We start from the raw sequence: 24791 nt of genomic DNA, 5'->3' as shown, positions 1-24791 counted from the left end.
GTGAGCCGGTGGCCGCTCTGGTGGCCCTGAGTCGTTCCAGCTGCCCGTGATGGCGGCTCTTTCGTGCATACCTGCAAAGGAGGACACCGCGTGTGTGCACAGAGCACAGATCACCCCCCCGCGTCCCGACTGCTCCCCACCCGCCTCCTCAGCCGCCTCCTTCCCCTGCACGTTGGGAAAACGAGGACCTCGCGGTAACTGGAGCCGAGGGTCTCCCTCCACCCAAGTCCCGCCTGGGCCCGACCACCCTCACTGGCCTCCCAGGAGCAGGTGTGTGTGCCTGAATGAGCACGTGTGTGCAAGGGCACGTGTGCGTAAGCACAGGGGCAGGTGCACACAGGTACGTGTGCACATGCGTGTAAGCACACACCCACACAGCATATGCATGCACACACACGGGCACACACACATAGCCACACATGGAGATGGGACACGGCCCCACAGGCCTCACTGTCAGCAGCTGGGGAGTGGAGCCGGGAGTACGGAGTCTGGCAGTACTGGCCCCTGAGGTGCTCACAGCCCTGGGTAGAGATCCAGGAGTGCTTCCTGGAGGAGGCGGCCTTGGAAAGCAAGTGGAACGCTCAAGCAGGGCTCATCTGGGGACCCACTGGGGTGTTGTTGGTTTGCTGTCACGTGCTCCTTGCTGGTGTGGAGCACGAAGGTCAGGGGATCGAGGGGTCACGTGATGGAGGGAGTCTGAAGGTCATTTGGAGGAATAAACGGAACAACCGAGGTGAGTCAGCACGTGGCCTGCGGACACATCTGGCATCGCCTGTTCTGTGCAGGTGGGAAAGGGTTTGTTTGACACGTTGAAACGGGCGAATCGGAAGGAGACTCTTGCGACGTGGAAATGACACGATGACATTTCGGTGTCGGTAACGCTCGGAACAGCCGCGCTCGGCCCTTCACGCGCCGGCTGTGGCCGATGCCGAGCAGGCGCGCACCAGGCAGCACAGACTCCCCAGACTGGCCCTTTACGGAGAAGCTCTGCCGACCCCTGACCCAGGCCCTTCCATGACGTCTCAGGATTGACCAAGTGTGGTTTCTACTTGGGAAAAAGGTGCCGGAGAAAATCCCAGTGGGTTAAATGTTGAGTAAAAAACAAAGAAAATACTAGAAACCACATGTGTGGACACTCACCGTTTCCAGGCAGGGAAACCTTTTAGAAAGCGGCCCCGGTGGCCTCTCGTGCTTGAGGGCGAGGTCTCAGCCGAGCCGATTCAGGGCTCGAAAGTCAGCGAGCGCCACACGGACTCCGCTGGGCCGCGCTGCCCACGCCCTGGGGCCTCTTCAGTCTTGCCTGCTGCTTTTCAGTCACGGGCTCTGCCGGTCCCCGAAGTAGCCGGGGCCACGCGCGGCTCTCCCGTCCCCGTCACCGCCTCCCCGAGGCCCCGTCCCTCCACGTCTGTGCTGGCGACCCTGCCTCACGTGGCACTGACCGGGAGAGCGGCCTCCGTTCCCCGTCCCCTCACGCAAGTGCCTTTGGAGCCCCAGTGGGAGCGACCCGAGGGCCCTCCCGTCTCCAAGACGGCCTCGTCCTGGACCTCGGTCGGCTCCGTGACCCCGCTGAGATCCTCAGCAGCGCCAGGCTCCGAGCCTGGTGCCGGCGTGGCCGTGCCGACTGCCTCGGGGCCTACGGTGACGGCTCTCTCCCTCTGCCTTTAGGGAAGGATCGCGGAGCTGAGGGTGCGCGGAGACCCCCGGGTGAGCCCCCTGCACTGTCTGGAGGAGGACGACGAGGACAGCGGTGGGGTGAGTCGCTGCCGTGGCCGGGCTCCACGGAGCTCCTTCCCCCTGCTTCGCCCCCCACCACGGGCGGAGGGCCCAGGGTTGGTGGGGACTGGGGACCCCAAAGTGGTAGGACATCCTCCTTTGAAGGATGTTATTTGGGTACCAAGAACCTGGGACGTTTTCATTTACCCGTAACATCAGAAAGAGCATTCATTCCCTGCCTAGAACTTTCCACGTAAAAACACATACCAAACATGGAGTAAGTGTTAAAAGCATCCCTAGAGTAGCCGGTTGGGTGATACGGTTGATGACGGTCACCTTGGCCAAAATGTGCACATGCGTCTGTGTGAGACAGCATGTGTGTGTGCATGCACGTGTGGAAGCGTATGTGTGAGGGTGCATGTGTGAGAGGGTGTGCGTGTGTGCCTGTGAGAGACTGTGTGTGCATGTGTGAGAGCGTGTGTGTGTGCACATGCCTGTGAGAAAGCATGTGTGCATGTATCAGAGAGCGTCTGTGTGCATACATATGTTGAGAGCATGTGTGCCTGTGTGAGAGTGTGTGTGCATGTATGAGTGTGCATGCATGCATGCCTGGGAGAGAGAGCATATGTGTGTACATGTGTGAGAGAGCATGTGTGCGTGCAGGCGTGAATGAGAGACTGTGCATGCACATGCCTGTTTGTGTGTGCGCGCACATGCATTTGTGAGAGACCGCGTGTGTGTGCATGTGCTTGTATGAGAGTGTGTGTGCATGTGTGCACGTTTGAGAGCATGTGTGTGCCTGTGAGAGAGCATATGTGTGTGCGTGTGTGTATGGGTGTGTGTACGTGAGTGACTGCGTGCACACACCTGTATGAGGAAACGTGCATGCGTGTGCCTTTGTGAGAGAGCATGTGTGCGTGCACACGCCTGTATCAGAGAGCATTGTGTGCACGTGTGAGAGAGTGTGTGTACGTGCCTACGTGAGAGACTGCGTGCACACACCTGTATGAGGAGAGAGCGTGTGTGCGTGCCTGTGTGAGAGAGCATGTGTGCATGTACACGTCCGTCTGAGAGCATGCGTGTGCATGTGTCTGTGTGAGAGAGCGTGTGTGCATGGGACCTAAGAAGATCCACTTCCCAGGGCGTGTGAGGGATGGAAGGGGAGGAAAGTCCGTGTTCCCAGGGAGAATCCAGATCTCAAAAACGCCCCCAGTGACCGCACGGTTGTGAACAGAATGAGGTCGTCGGCCATGTGCAGTGACCAGGGCAGGGACGATACGATGGCTCACGTTTCCTGTGGCCGCAGGCCACCTCGTTCAGCTCCGTGAGGCCGTCCCCCGGTGTGGCCTTTGAGTTGACAGATCCGTGCCCGGAGCCCCCTCCGCGGGGCCTCTCTCCTCCGGCTGTTTCCCGGGACAGTGTCCCAGGAGCGGGATGACGAGGCAGAAGGAAGGAGCGTGTTTCTTCACGGTTCCGTGTGTGTGGCCGGCGGCCGCACCGTTTCCCAGAGGGGCGTCCGAGTTGCTCTGATCGGCGTGCCTGCTGACGCCACCCGGGGACGGGGTTCGGTCACCGGCTCCTTCTTTCCTGTGGCCGTCAGGTGTCTGGAGACTTCGGGAGCGGGCTGGAGGAGAACCGGGAGCTTCTCAGGGAGCAGTCGGTGAGTTCCGTGAGTCCTGGCGGGACCCTGTCCCGACAGGCTGTGTGAGCGCACGGGTGCACACGCGTGGGGGACTCCAGGGGCTCCCTGCGACCTGAGGACACGTTCCCAGCGGGACACGGGAACGCGCCCTCTTGCTCCTGTCACCAGGGATATAAAATTCGGTTTCTGAGTCTAACCCCTCGTTGGATCTCTGGGGTGACGTTGATGTTCTGTTTACGCCTCCCCGTTAGCTTGGAGGGGCCGCGGAGTACTAGCGGGTTTGTAGCTCAGACACAAAGGGAGGGTGGGCGGGCCTTACAGCGAGGAGGTTTCTGGAGGCCAAGTCTGAGCTCGCCCAGGTCCCGACACCCAAAACAGCGAGCGGGGGGGGGGGGGGAAAGGCGGCTTGTTTGCATTTGCACCACAGTGTTGCGCCCTCCGCTCCTGCCGGCCCGGGGCTTGGGCATCGAAGGGCCAGGACAGGCAGGGTGCTGAGCTCCACCCACACAGGGGGTGCTGGGGACCCCCTGGCCCCGCGCCGGCCGGAGCAGTCCTGGGAGGCGTGCCCAGCAGGGCCCCGCTCACAGCAGGCGTCGGTGCACGGTGCCCGACGGCGGTGCCCAGGTCAGACGGGCTGTGCGTCCCCATAGATGCAGGTTGGATTTGGGCGCTCACCCCTTCACCCACCGAGCTCCCGTCCCTACCAGGGTGCCTGGGGGCAAACCGTTGCTTTGGGAGCGCAGAGACCCCGTGGAAACGTATCCGAGCAGTGCCGGGGCTGCGGCGGGAAGTGCCGAAGCTCTGCGTCCCGTCTCAGCGGGCTAGATGAGCGGCCGGCCCGGGGCGGATCCGCCCCACGGTCGGCAGTACTTGAACTGGGAACCCACACCCGGCCAGGCTCCCCTGGGGAAATCTGGCCAGCCGGCTGCTTAGGGTGACGGCAGAGGAACCGGGCCACAGCCTGTGCGGGGTGGGCGGGCCGGGCCAGGGCACGAGCGGCCTGCGGGGGCTCCCCTGCCGGCTCTCCGTGTTCTCCGCCCTCTCGCGCTCAGTGGCGCAGGGATGTCGGGGGTCCAGCCGGGGCTCACGGGTCCCAGGGGGCCTTCCCGCATGTGTGGCTGGGGCCTCGGGGGAGGCCTGATGTCCGGCTCCGGGCCCCCCAGCCCTCCGGCCTCGTGGGCACGCCGGTCCCCGAGTGCCTTGACCCGCACGGCGTCACCAGGGAGTTCCTGCCAGACGTGGGGCGGACAGTTGCGGGAAGCATCTTGACTGTGTGTTTGAATGTCAGCTGTGCCCACGTCCTTGAGGCTCCCGGGTGCCTCTGGGGACCAGGAAGAGGCATTTTCAGAGCAGAGCCGGTCTTGCCTCCTCAAGGGTGGGTGCAAGTCACCCGGCCCCGGCCGTGGAGTCCCCCGGTCGTGACCCCTGCCGAGGACAGGTCGCGCCACATGCCGTCTCTGCCGTGAAATGCCGGAGGCTCCCTTCCTCTGAAGGCCTCCGGCTGCCCTCGCCGGGCGGGTCCTGACCTCGGGGAGTGTCCCCTCGGGGCTGTCCCGGGGCCCTGGGCAAGCACAGTGGGTGCTGGTGCGTCCCTACCGCACAGGGGGACCTGCAGGCTGGGGTGTCCGGGGGCTCGCAGGGCCGGGACCCCATCCCCACGGCTGTTTCGGAGGAAGAAGCTATGGAGAGTCCCGGAGCTTCTTCAAGAATCCACGCAGATCCTGTCTTACAGACCACACGTGTCATAACCCAGCACCTGCCACGGCACATCCGCGTCTGCCACGTAACGGACTTGTCTCCCCCTCTCACCTTGCCAGGGTCTGTCCCCAAAGCCCAGCCTCCCCGAGGCTCCACCGGTCACTTCTCCGCCCTTGGCTGGAGGCAGGAATGTGGAAGATTCCAGAACTGAAGAGATTGAGGAAGAAACCACGATGTCTTCGTTGGGAGGTAGAACTGTTTACCGATGGGGTGTGCGTGTCAGTTTGAGTGTGTCAGCGGCGTGTGGTTGGGTGGTGTGTGTGTGTCAGTGGCACACGTGTGTCAGTCGTGTGCACGGCGAGGGGCTCCCTGCCGTCACAAATGCGCCCAGACTGGGGAGCGGTCAGCGCCCGTCCGCCCCCTCGTGGCCGCAGGAGAGTCAGGGCAGGGCCGCTGCGTGGCCTTTCCTTCCGTGTCTCGTTCCCGGCGTTCTTGTGCCGGTGGGTCCGTGGGGCGTCCTGTGCTGCAGGCTCGCCAGGAGGACCTGAGATTTGGTTTTGAAGGATGACAAATCATCGTACAAGTTGTCCGATGAATCGTGGAATGCTGTGGGTCGGCATTTGGGGTCAAGGACGCTTCCCGGTGGCCTTGGGGGTCTGCTGCCCGGGGGGTGCGGGGTGGACCTGCCCACGGCCGGGCCACTGAAAATGGAGTGTCAACGCGTCAGCCGTCTGTCACTGCCAGCAGACGGCCACACATCTGGCCGCTGGGAGGGTGCTCGTGTCTCACCTCGCATACCGAGGGCCGTGTCCTCTGCTGCAGGCCCCGCGGGGGATGGGCTCCCCGCCCACTCAGGTTGGCGGCAGAATCCAGTTCCCTGCAGCCGGGGGACGGAGGCTCCCGGTCCTCACTGCTGTCGGCCAGCGACGGGTCTCATGTTCTCGGGCCACCCACGCCCCTCTGTTCCTGGCCACTCCAGAGCCAGCCACGGCAGGTGGAGTCCTTCTCGTGCTCTGCACGTCTCAGACGCCCCCTCCTGCCTCTCCTCTCCCGCCTCTTCTGTTCCGGGGCCTCGTGTGGTTAACGGGTTGTACCCCAGTAATCCAGGATGATCTCCCTACCTGCACGACGGCTGTTTAGTAACCTGCGACACCTGAGGGGGGGCCTTCACAGCAGCGCCCAGATTAGCAACCGACAGGATCACCAGGGGCCGGCGAGCTCAGGAGACCTCCTCAGGGCTCTGCCTTCCATACTTCCGTCAAGGCTGTAGAAAAGTATGCAGACATTTGTTTTTATTTTAGAGAAAAACATTTATTGCTTTTGAAAAATTACTGAAATAATACATGCTCATTGCTGCCTCCGAAACTTAGAAAAAATAGGGAGAGACTTGGCATCGGTCCCCCAGGGCCCCACGGTCCCTGTTCTGGGCGCCCTTTCTCCAAGGACCTAGTTACGGCATTTGTCACAGACGTGCTTCCCAAGGGCCCGGCCATGCTGGATGAGGTTGGTGAAGAGTCTGGCCCCTCAGGGTCCTGAGTGAGGGATCCGGGCCCCATCAGGGCCCCAGGGTCAGCCCACTGTGCTCCGTGGCCTGGGACCCCAGCCCAGGGCTGACCCAGGACCCCTTGGGGGGAGGCTTGATGGGCCTGGGGTCACTTTTTGTTTTTGTTTTTAGTGTAATCAGCATACAGTAAACTGCACTTATTTGAAATTTGAAACACGCAATCTGATAAGTTTTGACCTGTGTGTCCACCGGTGAAAGTGTCACGATCAGGGCATGACTGCATCCACCAGCCCCAGATACTCGTTATACACTTTGCGGTCCCTCCCTCCTACTCTCCACACCCCTCCCAGGTGCTCCCTGATCTTCCTTCTGTTGCTGTAGATGTTGGTGTTTTCTGGAAGGTTCCGTACGTGGAACCATACGCTCTCTGCCTTCCTGTCTGGATTCATCCGCTCAGCACCGTTGTGTTGACGCTCAGCAAGGTGTGATTTTGCACTGTTGGTTCGGGCGCTGTTTCACCGTGTGGAAGGACCCGAAGTTGGCCGTCCACTCACCTGCCAGTGGACCTTTCTGTCATTTCCAGTTGGGGGCTGTCACAGCTAAAGGTGCTGTGGGGCTCCAGGGGAAGCCTCTGTAGGGACACCTGCTGCTGTGTCTCTGCTCGACACCTTGGGTAGAATGGCTGGGCTACAGGACAGGTGTGTGTTTGACTATCGAAGATGCTGCCGCAGACGACCTTTCCCCGCAGTTCCGGGCGGCGCTGGGCGTGGCCACGTGCCATTGCCAGCGTCCCAGCAGGTGCACAGGGCGGCTCAAGGCCGTGTGATTAGCCGCCCCCTGATGACTGATGACGTGGGGCATCTTTCCACGTGCTGATCTTGCCTGCCCTTTGTGCGTTGTTTTCAGTAAAGCATCTGTTCAAATCTTAGCGGCTATTTCCCAGTTCCTGACTTTTGAGAGTTCTTTACATTCTGGATGGGACTCCTTTGTCGGGTGTGTGTTTTGCAAATATTTTTTCAGTCTGTGGCTTATCTTTCCGTTTTGTTAATAGCGTCTGTACGAGAGCAGAACAGATTGGTTTTTAATTTGGATGAAACTCAATTTATCAGTTCGTTCACGCGTGGGTCTCGCTTCTGGTGTCAGAGCTAGAAAGTCTCCCTGCCCACGGTCCCAGGGGCTTTCTGATGTGTCTGGTCGTGTTATGGTTTTGGGTTTTACATTTGGTCCTGTGACCCGCTTTGAGTTAGGTTTCTGTGTGGAATGAAGCACGGCTGTCTGTTCGGCGCCACTTACCGGAAAGACGGTCTTTCCTCCCGCCGAGCCGCACGTGTGCCTTGGTTGGAGATCAGCCATCCGTGTACGTGTGAGACTATTTCTGGACTCTGCTCCGTGGGTCTGTCCTCACAGCAGTCCCGTTGCTGTGGCTTTGTAACAAGTCTGGGATAACACCGTGCCAGCCCTCCACGCCTGCTGTCCCTTTGTGATGCTGCTGTGATTTTCCGCGTCCTCCGCGCGTCCTCGCACACCGCGGACCGGGTTTGTCGGTTTCTGCGCGAAGAGCCAGCCCGAGCGCCGACCGGAGCGTCTCTTGCTCTGTAAACCAGTCCTCGGAAGGCACAGACGCTGAACGGAGTCTTCCGAAAAGGCTTCTTTCTTCCTTTGCTTTCTCTTAGCAAGGTTTTTGCCGTTTAAATGTTCACTGAGGCAGAGGTTTTAAGTTTGCCTTAAATCGTGCTGCATTTGGAATATGGGCCCGAGAGGTGTGCACCCCATGCTGGCCGCCACGGGGCTGGGGCCGGGCTGCCCTCCCGCACCGACCTGGGACTCTCCCTAGGTCTTCAGTGGGCATGGTCTGGCTGCTGGGCCCAGGGGCATCCAGGAGGCTCTGGCAGGGTCGTGGTCAAGGGCGTGGACGTGGCTCCGATTTCTTCTGTGCCGGCGGGGAGGCTGGCAAGGCCCCGGAACAGTCTGCGCGTCGGTCCCTGTTCAGCTAAGGGGCCTCAGATCCCGTGCAGTCCCCGCCCCCAGCCCGCTGCGCCGTCAGAGGGCCCAGCACGCCCACCAAGGGGGCGGTGGTTCCCCCCAAGTCCCCTCAGGAAACGGACCTCAGGAGCGGCGTGAGTCCCTGCGGTCTAACTGGGTGGGCCGACCCCCTTGGAGGAAGGTTTGGGGGAGCAGCCTTAGTTCACCCCACAAGGGGAAGGTGCCCATCCTGACCGTCCTGGGCTGGCCAGGGCGAGCCAACGGCCCATGCCTCAGGCATCTGTGCCCTGTGGCTCTTTGTCTGTGCGGTAGCCGCCCCGGAGCTCTGGGCCCCGTCTGCAGCTCTGGGGCCCTGCAGGGCAGGCCAAGGGCTGATTAGGCCAGACTCGGCCCGTTCTTCCTGGGGTCTGGAGCCTCCGCCATCAACCATCCCCAGAAGGAAGCTTCCAAGGACATCGCGGGGCCAGTGCAGACACTTGAATCTGGGCCGCGTGTTCAGTCACCGCAGGCAACAGCCTGAAACATCCTAAGTGTAACTGCCTGGTTGTCAGAAAACATCCTCACTCTCAGCTCTTAGGAGGCGTGTGGCGTGGGGGGTGAGGGTTGTGACAGATGCAACAAACTTCCGTGGTTCAGCAAGAGAAGAAATGATGTGTGTTTGCGTGTGCGTGCGTTGCGTGTATGCACGTGCATATGAGTGCATGTATGTGAATGTGTGTGTGCATGTATGTGAGCATGTGCATGAGAGTGTGTGCGCGTGTGTGTGCGTGGTGGGGGGACTGCATCCTGGAGCCGCACGCAGCCTGGGTCCGGGGCGGGGAGCCCAGAGTGGAGCCTGGGCCGTGCTCCCGGGTATGACGGGTATGACGGCTGCCTCTGCCTCCCCCAGCTTGGACCCTCCCCGGCTCAGACACCGTCACCGCATGGAGCGTTCGGAGCCCTGGGGGCGGCCCGGAAGAGGTGAGGCCCCTCCCTTGACCCCAGGGCACCCGGATGCAGCTCCAGCTGCCGCACCCCTTCCTCTGTGCTCCTCCTGCGCGCGCAGCCCCGGGAGGGAGCACGTGGCAGGGATGACCGGGCAGGGCCCACTGTGTGTCCCATGCCTGTCATGTCCACTCTGCACGTCCCCTGTGATACATAGCCCAGCCTGAGACTCAGGAGGGTGCAGCCGCGGCCCCCCAGCCTGTGCCCTCTCCTCTTCGTCCCCAGGGTCCTGCAGGCTCTGCAGTACAGAGCCCCGATATGCAGCCTGTACCCGGGCCACAGGGCCCCCCGGGCCCCCCAGGGCCACCGGGGAAGGACGGTGCTCCCGGAAAGGACGGTGAGCCGGTGAGTCTGTCTTCCCTGGGTTGGGCCTGGGGGGGAGGGGCTTGGACAGGAGGGGGAGGTGGGCCTAAGGCGGCTGAGCAGCCGGTCCCCGATGGAGACCTTGGGGTGGCCCTGACCTGAGGCTGCTTCCTCTCTCCTCGGGAGACAGAGGGCGGTCAGCAAGGCAGGGGGGGAGATCAGGGAGGTGAGGGGTGGTCAGCAAGGGGGAGTGGTCAGGGAGGAGGGGTGGTCAGCAAGGCAGGGGGCAATTAGGGAGTCAGGGGGCGGTCAGGGAGGGGGGCAGTTAGCGAGGCCGGGGGCGGTCAGGTCGGAAGGCTGGTTAGCAAGGTGGGGGCAGTCAGGGAAGAGGGTGGCCGGGGGTGGCCAGCGAGGCCCCGCAGGGCCATTCCGCGGTGCACTGGGAGGGAGGCTCTCCACACTCACACGCCACCGTTCGGGGGGCCTGGAGTGCAGCTCCGTTTCCGTGTTCAGATCAGGGTGGGGACGGGGTATAATTCTCTGTCACTAACGGTTCTCCTGCACGTTCCAGGGCGATCCTGGTGAAGACGGGAAACCTGTAAGTTCACTTTCCTTTCACAGCCAGGTCCCATGTGTGACATTTGTGTGAGACCCTCGGGCTTCTTTACCCCGTGGCACTCTGTAAACTCAGTGCCAATGCACTTAGCTTTGAATGCAACTTCACTTTGGTTGAGAAAATAGAAGTCTAACTGTTGATAGAAAAATACTAAGTTATGCGTACGTATTGAGAAGTTTAGGCTAACTACCAGAAAAAAAAAGGAAAGGGAAGAAATAAAAGGTGTAGCTTCCAGATTCTTAGAGGGAAAAACACATAACAAAGAAATAGGAAGCGTGTTTGTGGGTTGGGGAGGGGTGCAGCCTGTAGCTGGGTGGGGGGTGGGGGGGCAGGGTCCATGCAGACCAACCAGCAGTCACAACAGATGGGAGCTTCTATCTTGAAAACTATGGATTTTTAAAAATCAACAAATGCTATTTCCCAGAAGCACGGTAACACAGCGCGAGAAAGTTGCCAACTGAGATACGGGACATGACGCCCCGACAAGTGGTCATGGGGGCAGGCCGCTGACTAACCGCACACCCCTCTTGAAAACATTCGAGGGGGCAGAAAGGGATATTTCCTACTGACCCCAGACAGTCCCTACTTAACCTGGTGGTGGAGTCACTTGCGGGAATACCAGTGGCACCTGAGGAAATCAGCCGGTGCTCGGCCGGGCAGGGCCTGGGGCGTCCGGGACCCAAAGGACTCCAGGGACAGCTTGCTCTGGGCGAACGCACGGGAATCTGTAATCTGACAGGCCCCACAGTGAACGTGGACGTTCCAGCACACAGAAGCCTCCTGCGCCCACCAGGGGCAAATGTGCAGGCACTCTGTCCACAGCACCCAATGCAGGCACACGAGTGTATGGGACAGGTACACACACACGTACGGGGCAGGCACACACGTACAGGGCAGGTACACACACGTACAGGACAGGCACACACACACACATGTACGGGGCAGGCACAGGCATGTATGGGGCAGAGCGCCAGTGTCTGGTGAGGATATCCATGGGAAGTCGCAGGTCACATTTGTGTAGAAAGGTCCACGTGGCCCCTCAGGTCAGATCCCCAGTGGGCAGCGTCTGCCTTGAGTCCTGCACGGATGCCCTCTGTCAACCCCTCGATGGCTTGGCTGTCTGCCCCGGCCATGTGTCTTGGGCGGGACGGGTGGCGACAGCACAGAGGGGCCTTCTCCCTGACCGAGATGATGGTCTTTGTCTTCCAGGGTGACCCTGGGCCACAGGGCTTCCCCGGGACCCCAGGAGACATGGGCCCCAAGGGCGAGAAGGTGAGAGTCTCAGCTGTCTGGGTCTCCGTTCGTGTGCGTTACGCTCTCAAGCCCTGACCGCAGTGAGGGCCGTACGCCCTGATGTAACTGGTGTCTTACATCCCCAGGGGGACCCTGGGGTCGGGCCAAGAGGACCCCCAGGACCCCAAGGGCCTCCAGGGCCACCAGGACCCTCCTTCAGACACGACAGGCTGGTAAGTCCCGGCCGCAGCCTCTTCCAGCAGGGGGGCCGCCTGCTGCCCCGGGAGGGACCCTCCACACCTCGCTTGGCTTCCTGACGCCTCCTTCTTTGGACCCAGACCGGCCTTCCGGGAGGGTGTCCAGGCCCGGAAGTCAGCCCTGTCTGCTGGGCCACAGGGTGTTGGGGCCGCAGGGCTGTCCTCCTGCCCGGCTCTGCCTCCTTTTGTTCAGAGGGCGCGTCCACTACCTGCTCACGGCTTCTCGCCGTAAACCTCCCAGCTGTGGCCTGTGGGCAGTGCTCGAGATGAGCATCCTGCCAGGTCGAGCCCCCACCCCGCTGGCCTCGGGCGAGGGGAGGGCCGGGTGGAAGGACCTGGGCCCCCAGTGACATGTCCGTGGGCTCCTTCCCTCAGACCTTCATTGACATGGAGGGGTCCGGGTTCGGCGGTGACCTGGAGAGTCTCCGAGTGAGTGTCCTGGGCATGTGGACCCTGTGGTGGTGGTGGTGGTGGTGGTGGTGGTGGTGCCCAAGTGGAGGTGGGGGTCAGGGCTGTCCCTCGGCGGGTGCCGCGTGCCACAACCATCCTGCGTTTCTCTGTATCCAGGGCCCGAGAGGCTTCCCCGGCCCCCCGGGGCCCCCCGGCGTCCCAGGCCTGCCTGGAGAGCCAGGCCGCTTTGGGATGAACAGCTCCGACGTCCCAGGCCCCGCAGGCCTTCCTGGAGTGCCTGGGCGGGACGGGGCCCCCGGGCTTCCTGGCGCCCTGGTAAGGCCTGCCTCCTGCCCCTCCCTGCCCTTGACCCCCTCCGGGCTTGGCCTGGGGTGGGGGGTGAACACCAGTCCCCACCCGTACCCCCGCTGCCCAGATCATCGCAGAGAGGCGGCTCCTGGCTCTGGGCCCCTGGGGGGAGGAGCCTGAGTGGCCGACCCACTGGTGATGCCTGTGGCACCATTCAGCTCCGGGCCTCCGGCGGGTCAGTGGACCTCCCAGAGTCTGTCTCCAGGAGCGGGCCCTGCCTGCAGGCCCCGGGGGCCGTGAGGAGCCCGCGTCTGGGACTCACCACTCGTGGGGTGCTCAGAGCCCTGCCACCCCCGCTCCCGACGCCGGGGGGGCCCCGCGGCCTGGAGGTTCCCACACGTGTTGCTATCAGAGTTGCGCCACGTGAACCGGGTGCACGGAACGTCTTCGCTGGACGACCTGCTCTGGAGGTCCAATCCGCACGCTCGTGGCGTCGCACCATGGATGGCGCCCGGCTCTGTTCGAGTGACCAGTCCCTCACTCATGGTCTGGGGGCCCTTCTCGTCCTCCCCTATTCGATCAACTCAATGAAAAGGGAACAAACGTAGAAACCGAGCGGAGCCGCTGCGCCCCGTAGCCCGTGTGCAGGCTCTCCTGTGAGCCGTCAGGGGAGACACTCGGCGTCCTCGACCCTGGGGAAGCGTGCACACCCGGATAATCATCCGCTGCCCCGTGAATCTTTTTCAGCGGCTGAATTCCGTCTGGCCCCACACTCTGCTTTTCTCTCCCCCAGGGACCTCCAGGTCCTCCAGGAAGAGACGGGGGACCAGGAAAGACTGGCCAGAAAGGCAGCCCCGTAAGTCACTTCCCCAGAAGTCTGTGCGGGCCTGACCTGGTGCCACGTGCCGGCCGGAGGGCAATGGGTGTGGGGGTGCGGCCGGGCGGCCTTCCGCACGAGAAGTGCCACAAAGGAGGCCACGGGGAGGCAGGTGGCCCTGTCATCCCGTGCACGGCCACCATCCACCGTCCGCCTAAGTCATCAGGGTCTGAGAGCCTGGGGCCTCGGGCGTCCGGAGTTCGCTGAGAAGCGTGTAAAAATTCGGGACTCTGTGATCAGTGTTTCTGATGACAGCTGGACTAGGTGTTTGGGGTCGTGGGGACACTTCGCTTGATTTGGAAACTGCATCCCGAGCTTTCATTCTGGTTACAACCGGGGCCCGTGGCTCCACGTCGTTTATGGTAATGAACCAGGAGGGGTTTCGAGGCCATCCTCCGTGGGATACTTTCCGTGAGAGCCAGGCTGCTCGGGGCTGAGCGGAGGAGGCGCGTTTTCCGCGAACCCCGGGTGCTCAGGGCCTCTCGCGGGGGGAGCAGCCGAGCCAGAGGGGCTCTCGTGGGGGTGCTGGCCACTCCCAGCCCCCCGGGAGCCTCTGTCCAGGTCTGACACAGGGCGGTGGCGGGAGCAGCCCACGCTGTGCCAGGGCCAGGAGACACTCAGGGTTTCAGACGCGTGTCTTCCGGGAGCGGCACACGGGATCCCGGCTGCCCAGACACGAGCGAGGAAAGCCAGGCTTTGATCGGCGTGACTGGCAAAACAGCGGCCTCTCGGGTCAGGACGGAATGAGCACAAGTGTGTGCTCTCCTCTCGCTGGCTGCACGCGGTCTGGTTCAGCGATTGTTCTCTCTCCCCTGCAGGGCGAAGCGGGCGCCCCGGGACCTAAGGTACAGACGAGATGCCCAGACGCCCTGGAGGCACCTGGGGCGGGTGGAGATGGGCAGCTGGGTGCGGGGCGGGCTGGGCCACGGTCAAGGGAGCCGGTGTCCACTGTGGGAGCCGCCCTGGGGAGGCGTCCCCTTGGTCCGGCCAGGGTTCCCACCCAGTTCTGGCGGCCGCGGAATGAGACCCGGTGTTTGGATACAAGCTCCCGGTGAAAACTTGTCGGATAAAGCGTCGAGTGGGGGGGCTTCATGGGGAGGGACCGGGCTGCTGGGGGCTGGGGTGCTGCTGGGGCCCCGTGGGATCCCATGAGGAAGCGGGTCCGGGGAGGCCCCTTCTCAGCTGCACCGGGTGGGCGGGCGCTCACCGGAAACTTCCCGGGAAGTCAAGGGGCTGGTCCCCAGGGAAGTGCCCGCTGGTGGGCTGGGGCTGCGCTGGGCCAACCCCCGCGGAAGGGAGGACCAAGATGAGGACGGGATCGGGACACAGGTCATGCGGATTCTGAGGGATGGGGTGGGGTTCAGAGAGGAGCGTGTGCATAGGAGCGCACATGCACATATGCACACGCACACATATGCATATGCACACACGCACGTGCATGCACGCATACATGCACATGCATACGCGAGCGGACACATGCACACATGCACACCTGCATGTGCACACACGTATGCACATGTGCATATGCACACACATGCACATGCATACACGAGCATGCACGTGCACACACATACACGCGCACGCACACATCATGCACACATGCACGCGCACACACACGCATGAGCATGGGGGCACTGAGGGCCTTCTGGGAGGCCTGAAATGAGGGGCTACAACTGCAGGAAAATTCAGCATTGAAGCTGAGGTCAGACCCGCTGTGGGAATGAGACCCCGAGTGGGAAACTGGCTATTGAGACTCAAACTTTAAAACCGTCAGGAGCTGGCCTGAGGGGTCCAGATCCTACAGCCTGGTTGTAAGCTGAGTAGGAAACTGGGACAAAATAAACACAAAAGATCAGCCCCGATGGAGTTTTCTAGGCACAAATATTTACGTAGAAGCCTTTCAAAGATTGACCATTAGATGAGTTGTTTAGATATAATAAAAAGGCACTAGTATTAAAACCCAGAAAGTAAAACATAAGATCCTATTAAAATGAGCCCGTGGATAAAGTGGGTGACAATAAGTCAAAACTGCTGACTATCTGTTAAATAGACCGTAAAGGGGTTAACACCAGCCTCAGGGGCAGCTCACGGAGGGCCGGGGCCCAACCCCCGTAGGACAGCATCCGATGCCTATGGGAAGCGGTGAGGGGACCCCAGCCCACTCAAGGGGCCGGAGGAGGCAGTGGAACTGGCCGGGGAGGCCCCCTGGGGAGAGGCCGTGGTCAGCGCTGCCCGGGGCCTTCCGGTGGGCTTGCGTGCGTGGGTAACACGCCCTGCTGTGGGCCAGGGGCGCCTGTGCCCCTCACAGGCAGGAGACTGTGGTCCCTCCATCTGCAGATGAGGTTAGGTGGCCTTGGGTGGGGCCGGGCCAGGTGGTGATCCCGGCCTCCGGGCTGAGCCTGCACGGAGCCCAGCCCTCTGCCCGGGGGCCTCCCTGTGTCAAGTCCCCACCTCCCTGCCCTGCTCACAAGCTGGCGTCCAGGACCCTCGGGCCTCCTCAGTCCTTGGGCCCCCCTCGGTCACTCTCAGGGGCCCTCCTGCTCCCCCATCGCTGCTTCGGGGGTCCCCCCCTCACCTGCCACAGCTCGCCACCCCCCTCCTCCGCCGCGGGGGACAGCGTGCTCTGTGCGCACCTTGCACCAGACCTGGAAGGAGTATCTCCGGTGTGTGGGCCTGTGGGTCTCCCTCGGTAGTGTCGTTTTTAAAGTGGATAAAACCGTTTCCTAGAGTCAGAGGAAAAACAGGGGCTATTGGGTTTGCTTTGTGCAATGCCGTTTGTCTCCGGTTTCCAGATTTGTAAAAAGCACATAGGGAAAGCAGGTGGGCACGGCATGCAGTGGCTGTCTCGGGGTTTAGTGGACACCCTGGTGGCCGAAAGCAGTGACTTCTGTCTCTCCACCTGTGCAGGGAAGCAAGGGGGACCCTGGCCCCACTGGCGCTCCTGGGGAGACTGGCTTGGCAGGAGCCCCCGGACCAGCTGGACCACCAGGGCCCCCCGGGCCCCCCGGGCCTCCAGGACCAGGACTTGCCGCGGGGTTTGTGAGTACCGGTTGCTCCCGTCCCCCAGAAAGCCGAGTCTGCAGCCCCGTGCCCCCCTGGGCGCCCCCCACGGGCTAGCACTCTCCCTGGCCCCGTGTCTGAGCCCCGCCTGGATGGTGCCACAAGGTGGAACCGGGGGCAGTGGGGGAGCAGCCACCCAGTTGCACAGGTGGTCATGCCAGGGCCCCTGTCCTGTGCGTGCTGGGGAAAGACTGCTCCAAGCAACACCATGAGACAGCCAGGCCCCCGGCTGGTGCTCGGGCCAAAAATAAAATCCCCTAAATTCAGAGGAGGGCTGAACGGGGCGCCCCCCCCCCCAGCAGGGTCCTTGCAACCCGGCAGACGCTTCTTATGCCAGGACCAAGAATGGCCGCTTCCAGGCGACCTCAGCCCTTGGAACCCGCCCTGCTTAGCTGTGGCTGAGTCTCCCCCTCAGGCCAGCGGCTGGCCTCCGGGAGGGATCTCTTCCTGTAAGACACGCAGACCCGACTGTCCCCCTCGTGTGCTGCCCGCAGGAGGACATGGACGGCTCTGGGGGACCCTTCTGGGCAACTGCTCACGGGGCCAGCGGGCCACAGGTACTGCCCTTGCCGGCTTGATCCGCTCTCGGGGGGAGGTGCACGCGGGGCAGGGGATGCCCCTGGGACCAGCCCGCCGGTGGGGACCAGCAAGGCCGCTGATGCCTGGGCACTGTCCACCCTGGAGGCCTTCTGGAAGGGAGTGGACCGCCCATGTGGGGAAGTGCCGTTGGTGGTCCGGTAGATGGACGTGGGGCAGAATGAGCCCTAAAAGATGGATCTTTCTGGAAAATAGCAGTGCTTGAGTTCTCGTTACGGCTCTAACTGGGGCAAGCGATAAACTTTGGCCCTAAGTGCAATTGTAACTAAACAAAGATGGGTGCCTTCCTGTGAAATCCCACCTCGTTCTGCTGTTAACGTCTGCACCAGTTGGGCCTGGGTTTGGCTGAAGCAGCCGACACCCCCGCGAGCCCTGGACTTGGACCAGACGTGGGGGACACGTCCCGGGGTGGGGCGCTGCCTCTGCCATGGCCGGTGGATGCCCAGGGGACCCTCCTGCCGGCGCCCGCCGCGGCCCCAGACCCTCAGCCTGGTGAGAGTGAGCAGCGGGGACAGGTTTCTATTCTGGGCGGTGTTAGTGAGAATTTTCTCTTGGGCAGAAACTATTTCCCTGAGTAGCTAGAGCGGCTGTGCTAGTTTAATTTCGTGCTTTTCCTTTTACGTGTTAAAAAATCCTAGCCTTTGGCCGCATCGGGTAGCTGCCTGGGCACCAGAGAGGACCCGGTGGGGGTGGCAGCGAGGTCTCGGGCCCGGGGTCCTGTCCCCGCTTGTAGGGCCCTGGACCCGGGTACACAGATCCAGTGCCCCTTGACCCCTGGAGGAATCAGCGGGGCTGTTCCGTGACTTCGGAGGTGACGGAGACCCCCGGGGGTCGCAGCAAAGCCGAGCCAGCCAGTGCCCTGTACGGGCCAGAGGGCAGCATTCTGTCTGCTCCGACGCAGGCTTCAGTTACACAAGATGCAGATCCGGGTTGTGGAGGCACCGGGCACGCCTGCCCTCGCGTCTGGTCTGTGTGCTGCCTGAGGGGTAAAGGTGGTGCTGAGGACAGACCCCTGCTCCTGGGCTGCCCAGGGGGGTCCTGGCTCCTGTAGGAGGAAGACCTTCCCTTCGGGGGCTCAGGCTCTGTTCCTTCTCTGCCCCACAGGGACCACCAGGCCTGCCGGGGGTCAAGGTCAGTGAGCGCACCCCCCCCCCCACTAGGAGTTACCGTTTCAGCGGGGCCTGGGGGTAGCAGGAGTTCACCGCGGGAGATCGGAGAAACACGGGGAAACAGTCAGGCACCACCCACCCTGAGCTTCTGTGTTGGGGGGCGCTCCTCCCATCCTTCTAAAGCCGCAGGGTCCCCGGCTTCATGCGTCTGAAGGGGGCTTGCCAACCCGGGGGTACAGAGGAACCTGCCCCCGCCACGCCTCCCAGGCTCTGGGGCGGTGGGGGGTGGGGCGCCCCGGGACTCCCCCCACCTCCCTGCTTGGCTCTGCTGTCCCACCCTGTCCCTGGAGGACACCAGCCCCCACCCCTCCCCATGGGTGGCCAGGCTGGGAGGGCACGTCACGCTCCCCACAGACACACGGGTTCAAGGGCGCACAGGGCCCACCAGGCGATGTGTTATGGTCCTGTGATGAATGTTCCTTTTAGAGTGTTTTGCTTTGATTTAGAACTTTGGGTTGTGGTAGAAGATTGTATTTTAGAAAGACACACTCACTTCCTTAAAACGAAGTCGTCTGGTGGAGTGCTCCTTGGAGCAAACTGATGGGGCAGCTTCCAGAACAGTCTAGGCTGCACGTGTTAGCTGCCTGCACAGCTGGCCTGGTGTCCCTGGGACCCTCCGCTCTGGGCTGGCCCTGGAGGAGGAGAAGGCAGCATGGACGCCACCACTGTGGGGGCAGGCTGCCACACTCTCGCTCACAGAGCCCCTTCACCCGCTCTAGGGGGACCCTGGAATAGCCGGACCACCAGGCGCCAAGGTAAGAAAGAGTCTTTTCTCGGGGTCAGAGAATCCGTGATCTTGACCCGTCCCAGTCGGGAGCAGGCAGGGGCCCCCTCAGCCGCACAGCCCCGGTCCCCTGGAACCATGGTAACTCGGGGGGAGGTCCGCGTGCAGTGACTTCCAAGGCCAGGCCCAGGCTCACTCTCCCTCTGGTTCTTCCTGGTGCCGTCTGGGCTCGGCCTCCACTCCTCAGACTGCAAGACGTGCCTGTCCTGAGGACACCCACCCCCAGGACACCTGCCCGCCGCCCCAGGTCACAGGACAGGCTTCCTCCTGGCTCCAGGGTGGAAACCTTGGGAACCACAGGAGTCTGTCCAACCATAGTCCCCTCCCCCTCTGCCCCTTGAGGCTCCTAAGGAGGCTGGAGGCCGACTGGGCCAAGTTGCTGCCAGGGGCGTGAGCTGGTGACCCACAGAAGCCCCGGCCTGCTCACCTCCCCGGACGCCAGGCTTTGCTGGGCGGTGGGCTGACGCTCGTCTCCTCCTGTGTCGGGTGCAGGGAGAAGTCGGAGCCGATGGACCTCCCGGGTTCCCCGGCCTCCCTGGCAGAGAGGGCACAGCCGGAGCCCAGGTGCACGACCACTAGGAACGCTTGGGGTGGGGGAGCGGACCACCCGAGCGGCTGATGAGGCTGACACCTCGGTGTGGTCTCGGGGTCCTGACCAGTGCTCTGTACCCCACAGGGCTCAGAGACCCCGGCTCCGTGGGCCGGGGGTCCAGGCTGCCCGCCGGGCTTCCTGCCTGGCTCAGCCCCCTTTCCCAGGAAGAACTCTCTACGTCTCCATTCAGAGCCGCTGCTGGTGGTGTGGGGTCTCCAGGAAGGGGGCTCAGGCTCTGTTTGAGATGCGCTGTTTCCATCTTTGCAGGGACCCAAAGGAGAAAAAGGGACCCAGGGAGAGAAAGTGAGTGGGGCTAGGAGTCTGCGGGCCGGGCACGTGCGTGGCCAAGCCTTGAGGGGTGCTGGCTCGGAGCCTGCCCTGCCGGGAGGTGGGGCCCTCAGCACTGCCGTCCCCAGCCCAGGCGCCTCCTCACACCTTGTGGGCGCCAGGAACCCCTTCCGAGCCCTGGGTGGGCTTGGGGTCCCTTCCAGGGCCGCCCGGACAATCTGGAGGCCCCCGCGAGCCATCTGAGAGTCAGACACCGGCTTTCTCTTCCAGGGTGACCCAGGGAGGGATGGAGTGGGGCAGCCTGGCCTCCCCGGACCCCCCGGGCCCCCAGGACCTGTCGTCTACGTGTCGGAGCAGGACGTAAGAACACTGCGTGGGTGGGCAGGCGCTGTGCCCGGCCCTCCCCCTGGCACTGGCCACGGCGGGTGCCAGCCCGGTCCCTGACCCCACGTCGGCTCCCCCCCACCTCGGGTGCCCCCTAAAGACTCCAGGGTTTCCACTTGGTTCTATTCTGGACCAGCGATGGTGTCTCATTATGGTGAGACTTTTAAATTATTTGAATGAGAAAAAAGTTATGGGAGTGGGTGACCGGAGAGAAATGGAAATTCTATAGCAGAAAATCTAAATGGAGCAAGGCCTCTCCCACTGAGACCCTCGTGTCCTCAGCCTCTGAGCTGCCCCATCAGAACCCCCTGGGTTCCCAGATGCCGGCAGTCCGCTCTGGCCCCGGGGTCTCTGGAAGCTTCTCCAGTGCCTGATCTGAGGGACCTGAGGCCAAAGCCAGGACGGCGAGTGAAAGCAGTTTTTCTTGGGCATTAATTGCTGTGCTGTTTCCTTGGGCCCGTGAGGCGAGCTGGGCTTTAACTCTAACGTGTTTTCCCTTTTCCTCCTCCGGCCTGTGTTTCCGCCGGCCCATGGACAGAGAGCGGTGGCAGGCGTGCCGGGACCTGAGGTATGTGCACGCCGTCCCAGGGGGGAGCCACAGCCGGCTCCGCGCCCGCCCCGAGCTGACCCGGCCCCTCTCTTCCGCAGGGCCGGCCGGGGTACGCAGGCTTTCCTGTAAGTCGCCCCTCGGCCCTCCTCGCACCGGCCCCGAGCCCCTGGTGAGCCCAGTGCCGGAGGGTGCCCGCAGAGCCGAGGAACCTTCAGGCTCCTGCGCAGAAGCCCCCGGGGACCAGGGCGGGGTCTCGGGGTGTGGGTCAGGACGAGGAGGCAGGTGTGCCCAGGCGGCCGCGGTGGGACAGGATCCCTCGCGTGGCCCTCATTCCTGTCTCCTCATAGGGACCGGCTGGGCCAAAGGGAGATCTGGGCTCCAAAGGCCAGCGGGGCCCCCCGGGACCCAAGGTGAGAGGCTCAGGCACCAACGGCTCTGTGACCCTGGGGGGGCGATGGGGACACGAGAGCCCTGACCAAGTCTGATGCCGGTTCTCTTCACGGTCACCTCCCCGTGACCCATGGAGGCCCCGCAGAGACCACCCCACGGCAGAGCCCAGGGAGGGGAGGACCCCGCTCACCATGCACCTGCTCCGGGGTTGGTGTTCATGCCCCGAGTTGGGGCTTTCCTGTGGGAGTCGAGGGCCCTCCCTTCCCCAGAGCCGGCCTCATGCCGTCACCCCCGCTGTTCCAGGGCGAGAAGGGCGAGCCGGGCCCGGTCTTCAGCCCCGATGGCGGCACGCTGGGCCCTGCCCAGAAAGGAGCCAAGGTGAGCCCGGTGCCTGGGATTGCTCACCTTTGTCCAGGCCGGGGGCGGGGGGGGGGGGGGTGTCCTGAGAGGGCTCTGGAAACTTCTGTAGCCTGGGCCCCTCGCCCTTCCCTGTCTGTCCCTCTCTCAGTGCCGCACTGGGAGGGTCAGAGCCCGTACGCCTGGCTTGGCCACCACCCGGCCGGCCCCTGGTTATCCCCTGCCTGTCAGCCGAGCCCGCCCTGCCGAGGGGCCGGGGGCTCTGGAGGAGGGGGACTCAGCAGGGGCCTCACCTGCAGACGCCCCTCCCTGAGGATGCAGCTGCCCCTCTGCCTCTGGGTGCTGCCACCGTGGAGGGGTCCCGGCCCTCCTCCTCCCTCAGCCCCCACCCCCAGACAGGCCCTGAGAGGGTGTGGGGAGGACTTGGACCCAGATTCAGTGGCCGTGGGGGACAGGCCCGGAGGGGCCCTGAAGTCTCCCAGGGTTGTCTGGGACGGGCAGTGGGACCTTGGATCTCAGGGCCCAGAGAACTCAGGCCGGCCCCGAGGTCGGGGGGGCCCCCACGGCAGGCCCGTCCGTGCTCCCCGGGGACAAAAACCCCCGTCTAGAGCATGCTCCCTCTGCCGTTTCCTTCCGTCCCTGGCGCGGTCGGAGCCCCTCGGGCACTGCCCCGCCGGCCATCTGACGGCGCCTTCTGGTTTCTGGTTCAGGGAGAGCCCGGCTTCCGAGGACCGCCGGTGAGTAGGCGCACGCCTCCCACCACGAACACGCGTGCGCGGTGTGACAGAACACGAGGTGCCGTGACGGCCTGGCCGCTGAGCGGGCGCGGTGGCCCGAGCGTACATCCCGGCGTGCTTGGCGAACACGGAGGCAGGTGTCGGGCGGGAGGCCACCGCAGGTGCCGGCCTCTGCTCTCCTGAAAGGCGCTCCTCCTTCCCGCAGGGTCCATATGGACGGCCGGGGCACAAAGGGGAGATTGGCTTCCCTGGGCGGCCGGTAAGGACCCAGGATCTCGTTCGGGCCTGGCCCCTGGGGGCCTAGGGGGCCGCAGACCACAGTTCCTCCCCCTGCCCTGCCCCCAGGGACCACCCCGCCTGGGGACGGCTTCTCCAGGACGAAGCCTAGGGCTGCCCAGCCCGTTTGTGGGCGGCTCGGGCCAGAGGGGCTGGCGCCCTAGGAGACCCTGGGCGGGGACCGAGAGCTGGCCAGGCTGGCGTGAGCCAGCTCCGGCAGTGACCGCCCCTGTGCCCTGCCCCAGGGTCGCCCCGGGATGAACGGACTGAAAGGCGAGAAAGGGGAGCCAGGACACGCCAGCGTCGGCTTTGGTGTGAGGGTGAGTGTCCCCCAAGGGGCGGACGGCGTGGCTGGGACGCCCAGGGGCGTGGAGGGCCCTGCGCCGTGACCACACCGGGCCGGTCCTCTGACACGAGGACCCCACACGTGTGCGCGCACACTCCGGCTGAGCTGCGGGGACAGGGGCCCCGAGTGGCTCTTCTGGAAGGGCACGGCCGCGTGGGTCCCGGGCGTGACCCCTGCCCCCGGTGGGGCCCCTCACTCAGCACCACAGCCTGACTCTCAGCGCCTCACCGGCTTCTGAGCAGGGTTTATGTTGGTAGCCGGGGTGTTTTTATCCGTTTCTCCCTAAGAGGGGGCCTCCAGACACGGGACCTGCTCCCGATCCCGCGGCCGGGCACCCAGCCAGCTGCCAGGTGCACTTGGTGACTTTGCTCCCACGGCCCGGGCCGGGGCGTGGGGTCCCGAGGCCAGCGTGTCAGACGGTCCCCACTTTTCTGCTTTTGCCATCACTGCTGGTTCTTCATCGTGGCTCCTTCCTCCCGTGGCCTAAATGTGGCTGCTGCCTCGTGAAAAATCAAGAGGCAGGAGGTGACATCTCGCGGCGATCCGAAGTAGTGACACAAAGATGGGTCGCGGGCCTCGACAAGCAAGACAGGCGCCGGGATCCTTTCCGCACTTCTGACCTAAGGGCGGACGGCGAGTCAGTTCTGACCTAAGGGCGCATGTGTGCCCCGCGGAGTCTGCTGGGACAGGGCTCCGCCTCCAGCGGCTCCTCTGGGGGCCCGACACCCCACCTCTGTGCTGCCTCCAGTCCCTCTGTCCTTGGCCTCAGTGGGGCACTGCAAGGAGGCGACCGCAGGGCAGGCGGGGCCGGGTCCTGAGGTTCGCACGACCTCACTGGCCCTGGTCTCGCTCCTGACGCAGCGTGAGTTGCACAGGCTGGTGCTTTGTCCAGTAAGCAGGTCACTGCCAGAATGAGTGCTTTGCACCCCGCCTGGGTGGCTCTCTCTTCTCTTTCTGTGAATAAGTAAGTGAAAGTTCACACATGGGCTCAGCCTGCTGGCCTCTGGGCCTCCCGGGGCTCTGCCTTGAACGTGGAAATACACAGATGAGCTCCCAGACTCTGCGTTAGTCTCCGTGCTCCCCGCCAGTCCTGTCGCCCTCTCCACGTCCCCGAGGCACGTTCTGAAAGGGGCAGCTGTGCTTGGGGGCCCCACAGCCACAACCAAACTGGATGCTTCCTGATTATATGCTGTCACACACGTTCAGTTTTCTGATTTTAGTGAGATATTTAGTGAAATATTCCCCCTCACATCTGCTGCCCTGGTCACATCCACGGCCTGGCTGTGAACGTGACCGACCTCGTGTTCTGTCCTCCCCATGCAGGGCCCACCCGGTCCCCCGGGGCCTCCAGGACCCCCAGGCCCTCCCGGGACTCCCGTCTATGACAGCAACGTAAGTACCCCCACTCCCCTCCTCACAGGCCCTATCCACCAGCCACCCCCTGGAGGGGTCAGCCTCTCCCAGGGAGGGGACACCCCAATTTCTGGCAGGGGGCTGGCCAGTACTCCAGTAGAAAACAAACCCCACCTGGGGAAGTGAGGGCTCTCTGCATCTGGGAGCCTGAACCTCGAGCCGTGTGGTCCTGGGGGGCAGACACCCCTGTTTTACAAGGTTCGGCCACATGAAGTGACTCCGAAGGGGCAGGTCATATCACGATCAGGGCTCTTGATTCCAAACCCCCGTCTCCTCCCCCTCCCCCTCCCCCTCCCCATGCTCCTACGGGGGACCGGTGTCTGTGTGGCCTCACAGAGG

At 63.3% G+C, this 24791-nt stretch overlaps 2 protein-coding genes across 26 annotated transcripts in view; one reads left to right on the top strand and one right to left on the bottom strand.

Annotated features, from left to right (window-relative positions):
• Nucleotides 1-24791, top strand: part of COL18A1 (collagen type XVIII alpha 1 chain) — a 91397-nt gene that overhangs the window by 57463 nt on the left and 9143 nt on the right. For all 5 annotated transcript variants that reach the window (XM_023238617.2, XM_023238615.2, XM_023238614.2 and 2 more), the window contains 27 exons: nucleotides 1666-1752; nucleotides 3314-3373; nucleotides 5173-5302; nucleotides 9430-9500; nucleotides 9750-9869; nucleotides 10399-10425; nucleotides 11653-11715; nucleotides 11823-11909; nucleotides 12309-12362; nucleotides 12501-12659; nucleotides 13426-13488; nucleotides 14328-14354; nucleotides 16417-16548; nucleotides 17064-17126; nucleotides 18271-18297; nucleotides 19055-19090; nucleotides 19612-19683; nucleotides 19979-20014; nucleotides 20270-20359; nucleotides 20922-20951; nucleotides 21032-21058; nucleotides 21281-21343; nucleotides 21627-21701; nucleotides 22391-22417; nucleotides 22623-22676; nucleotides 22939-23013; nucleotides 24363-24431. In XM_023238617.2, coding sequence (XP_023094385.2) covers nucleotides 1666-1752; nucleotides 3314-3373; nucleotides 5173-5302; nucleotides 9430-9500; nucleotides 9750-9869; nucleotides 10399-10425; nucleotides 11653-11715; nucleotides 11823-11909; nucleotides 12309-12362; nucleotides 12501-12659; nucleotides 13426-13488; nucleotides 14328-14354; nucleotides 16417-16548; nucleotides 17064-17126; nucleotides 18271-18297; nucleotides 19055-19090; nucleotides 19612-19683; nucleotides 19979-20014; nucleotides 20270-20359; nucleotides 20922-20951; nucleotides 21032-21058; nucleotides 21281-21343; nucleotides 21627-21701; nucleotides 22391-22417; nucleotides 22623-22676; nucleotides 22939-23013; nucleotides 24363-24431 — 1824 coding nt within the window. The remainder of the gene's footprint in view (nucleotides 1-1665; nucleotides 1753-3313; nucleotides 3374-5172; nucleotides 5303-9429; nucleotides 9501-9749; nucleotides 9870-10398; nucleotides 10426-11652; nucleotides 11716-11822; nucleotides 11910-12308; nucleotides 12363-12500; nucleotides 12660-13425; nucleotides 13489-14327; nucleotides 14355-16416; nucleotides 16549-17063; nucleotides 17127-18270; nucleotides 18298-19054; nucleotides 19091-19611; nucleotides 19684-19978; nucleotides 20015-20269; nucleotides 20360-20921; nucleotides 20952-21031; nucleotides 21059-21280; nucleotides 21344-21626; nucleotides 21702-22390; nucleotides 22418-22622; nucleotides 22677-22938; nucleotides 23014-24362; nucleotides 24432-24791) is intronic.
• Nucleotides 15372-24791, bottom strand: part of SLC19A1 (solute carrier family 19 member 1) — a 44471-nt gene continuing 35051 nt past the window's right edge. For 12 of the 21 annotated variants that reach the window (XR_006584730.1, XR_006584729.1, XR_006584732.1 and 9 more), the window contains 2 exons: nucleotides 18829-24621; nucleotides 15372-18145 (listed from right to left, as the gene is read on the bottom strand). The gene's annotated coding sequence lies outside the window, so the exon portion shown is untranslated. The remainder of the gene's footprint in view (nucleotides 18146-18828; nucleotides 24622-24791) is intronic. The other 9 variants (XR_006584721.1, XR_006584714.1, XR_006584718.1 and 6 more) reach the window with 9 other exon arrangements.

This window comes from Felis catus, chromosome C2, assembly GCF_018350175.1.
Source record: "Felis catus isolate Fca126 chromosome C2, F.catus_Fca126_mat1.0, whole genome shotgun sequence".
NCBI classification, from domain to species: Eukaryota; Metazoa; Chordata; class Mammalia; order Carnivora; family Felidae; genus Felis; species Felis catus.
This window is presented reverse-complemented; position numbering and strand designations above follow the sequence as displayed.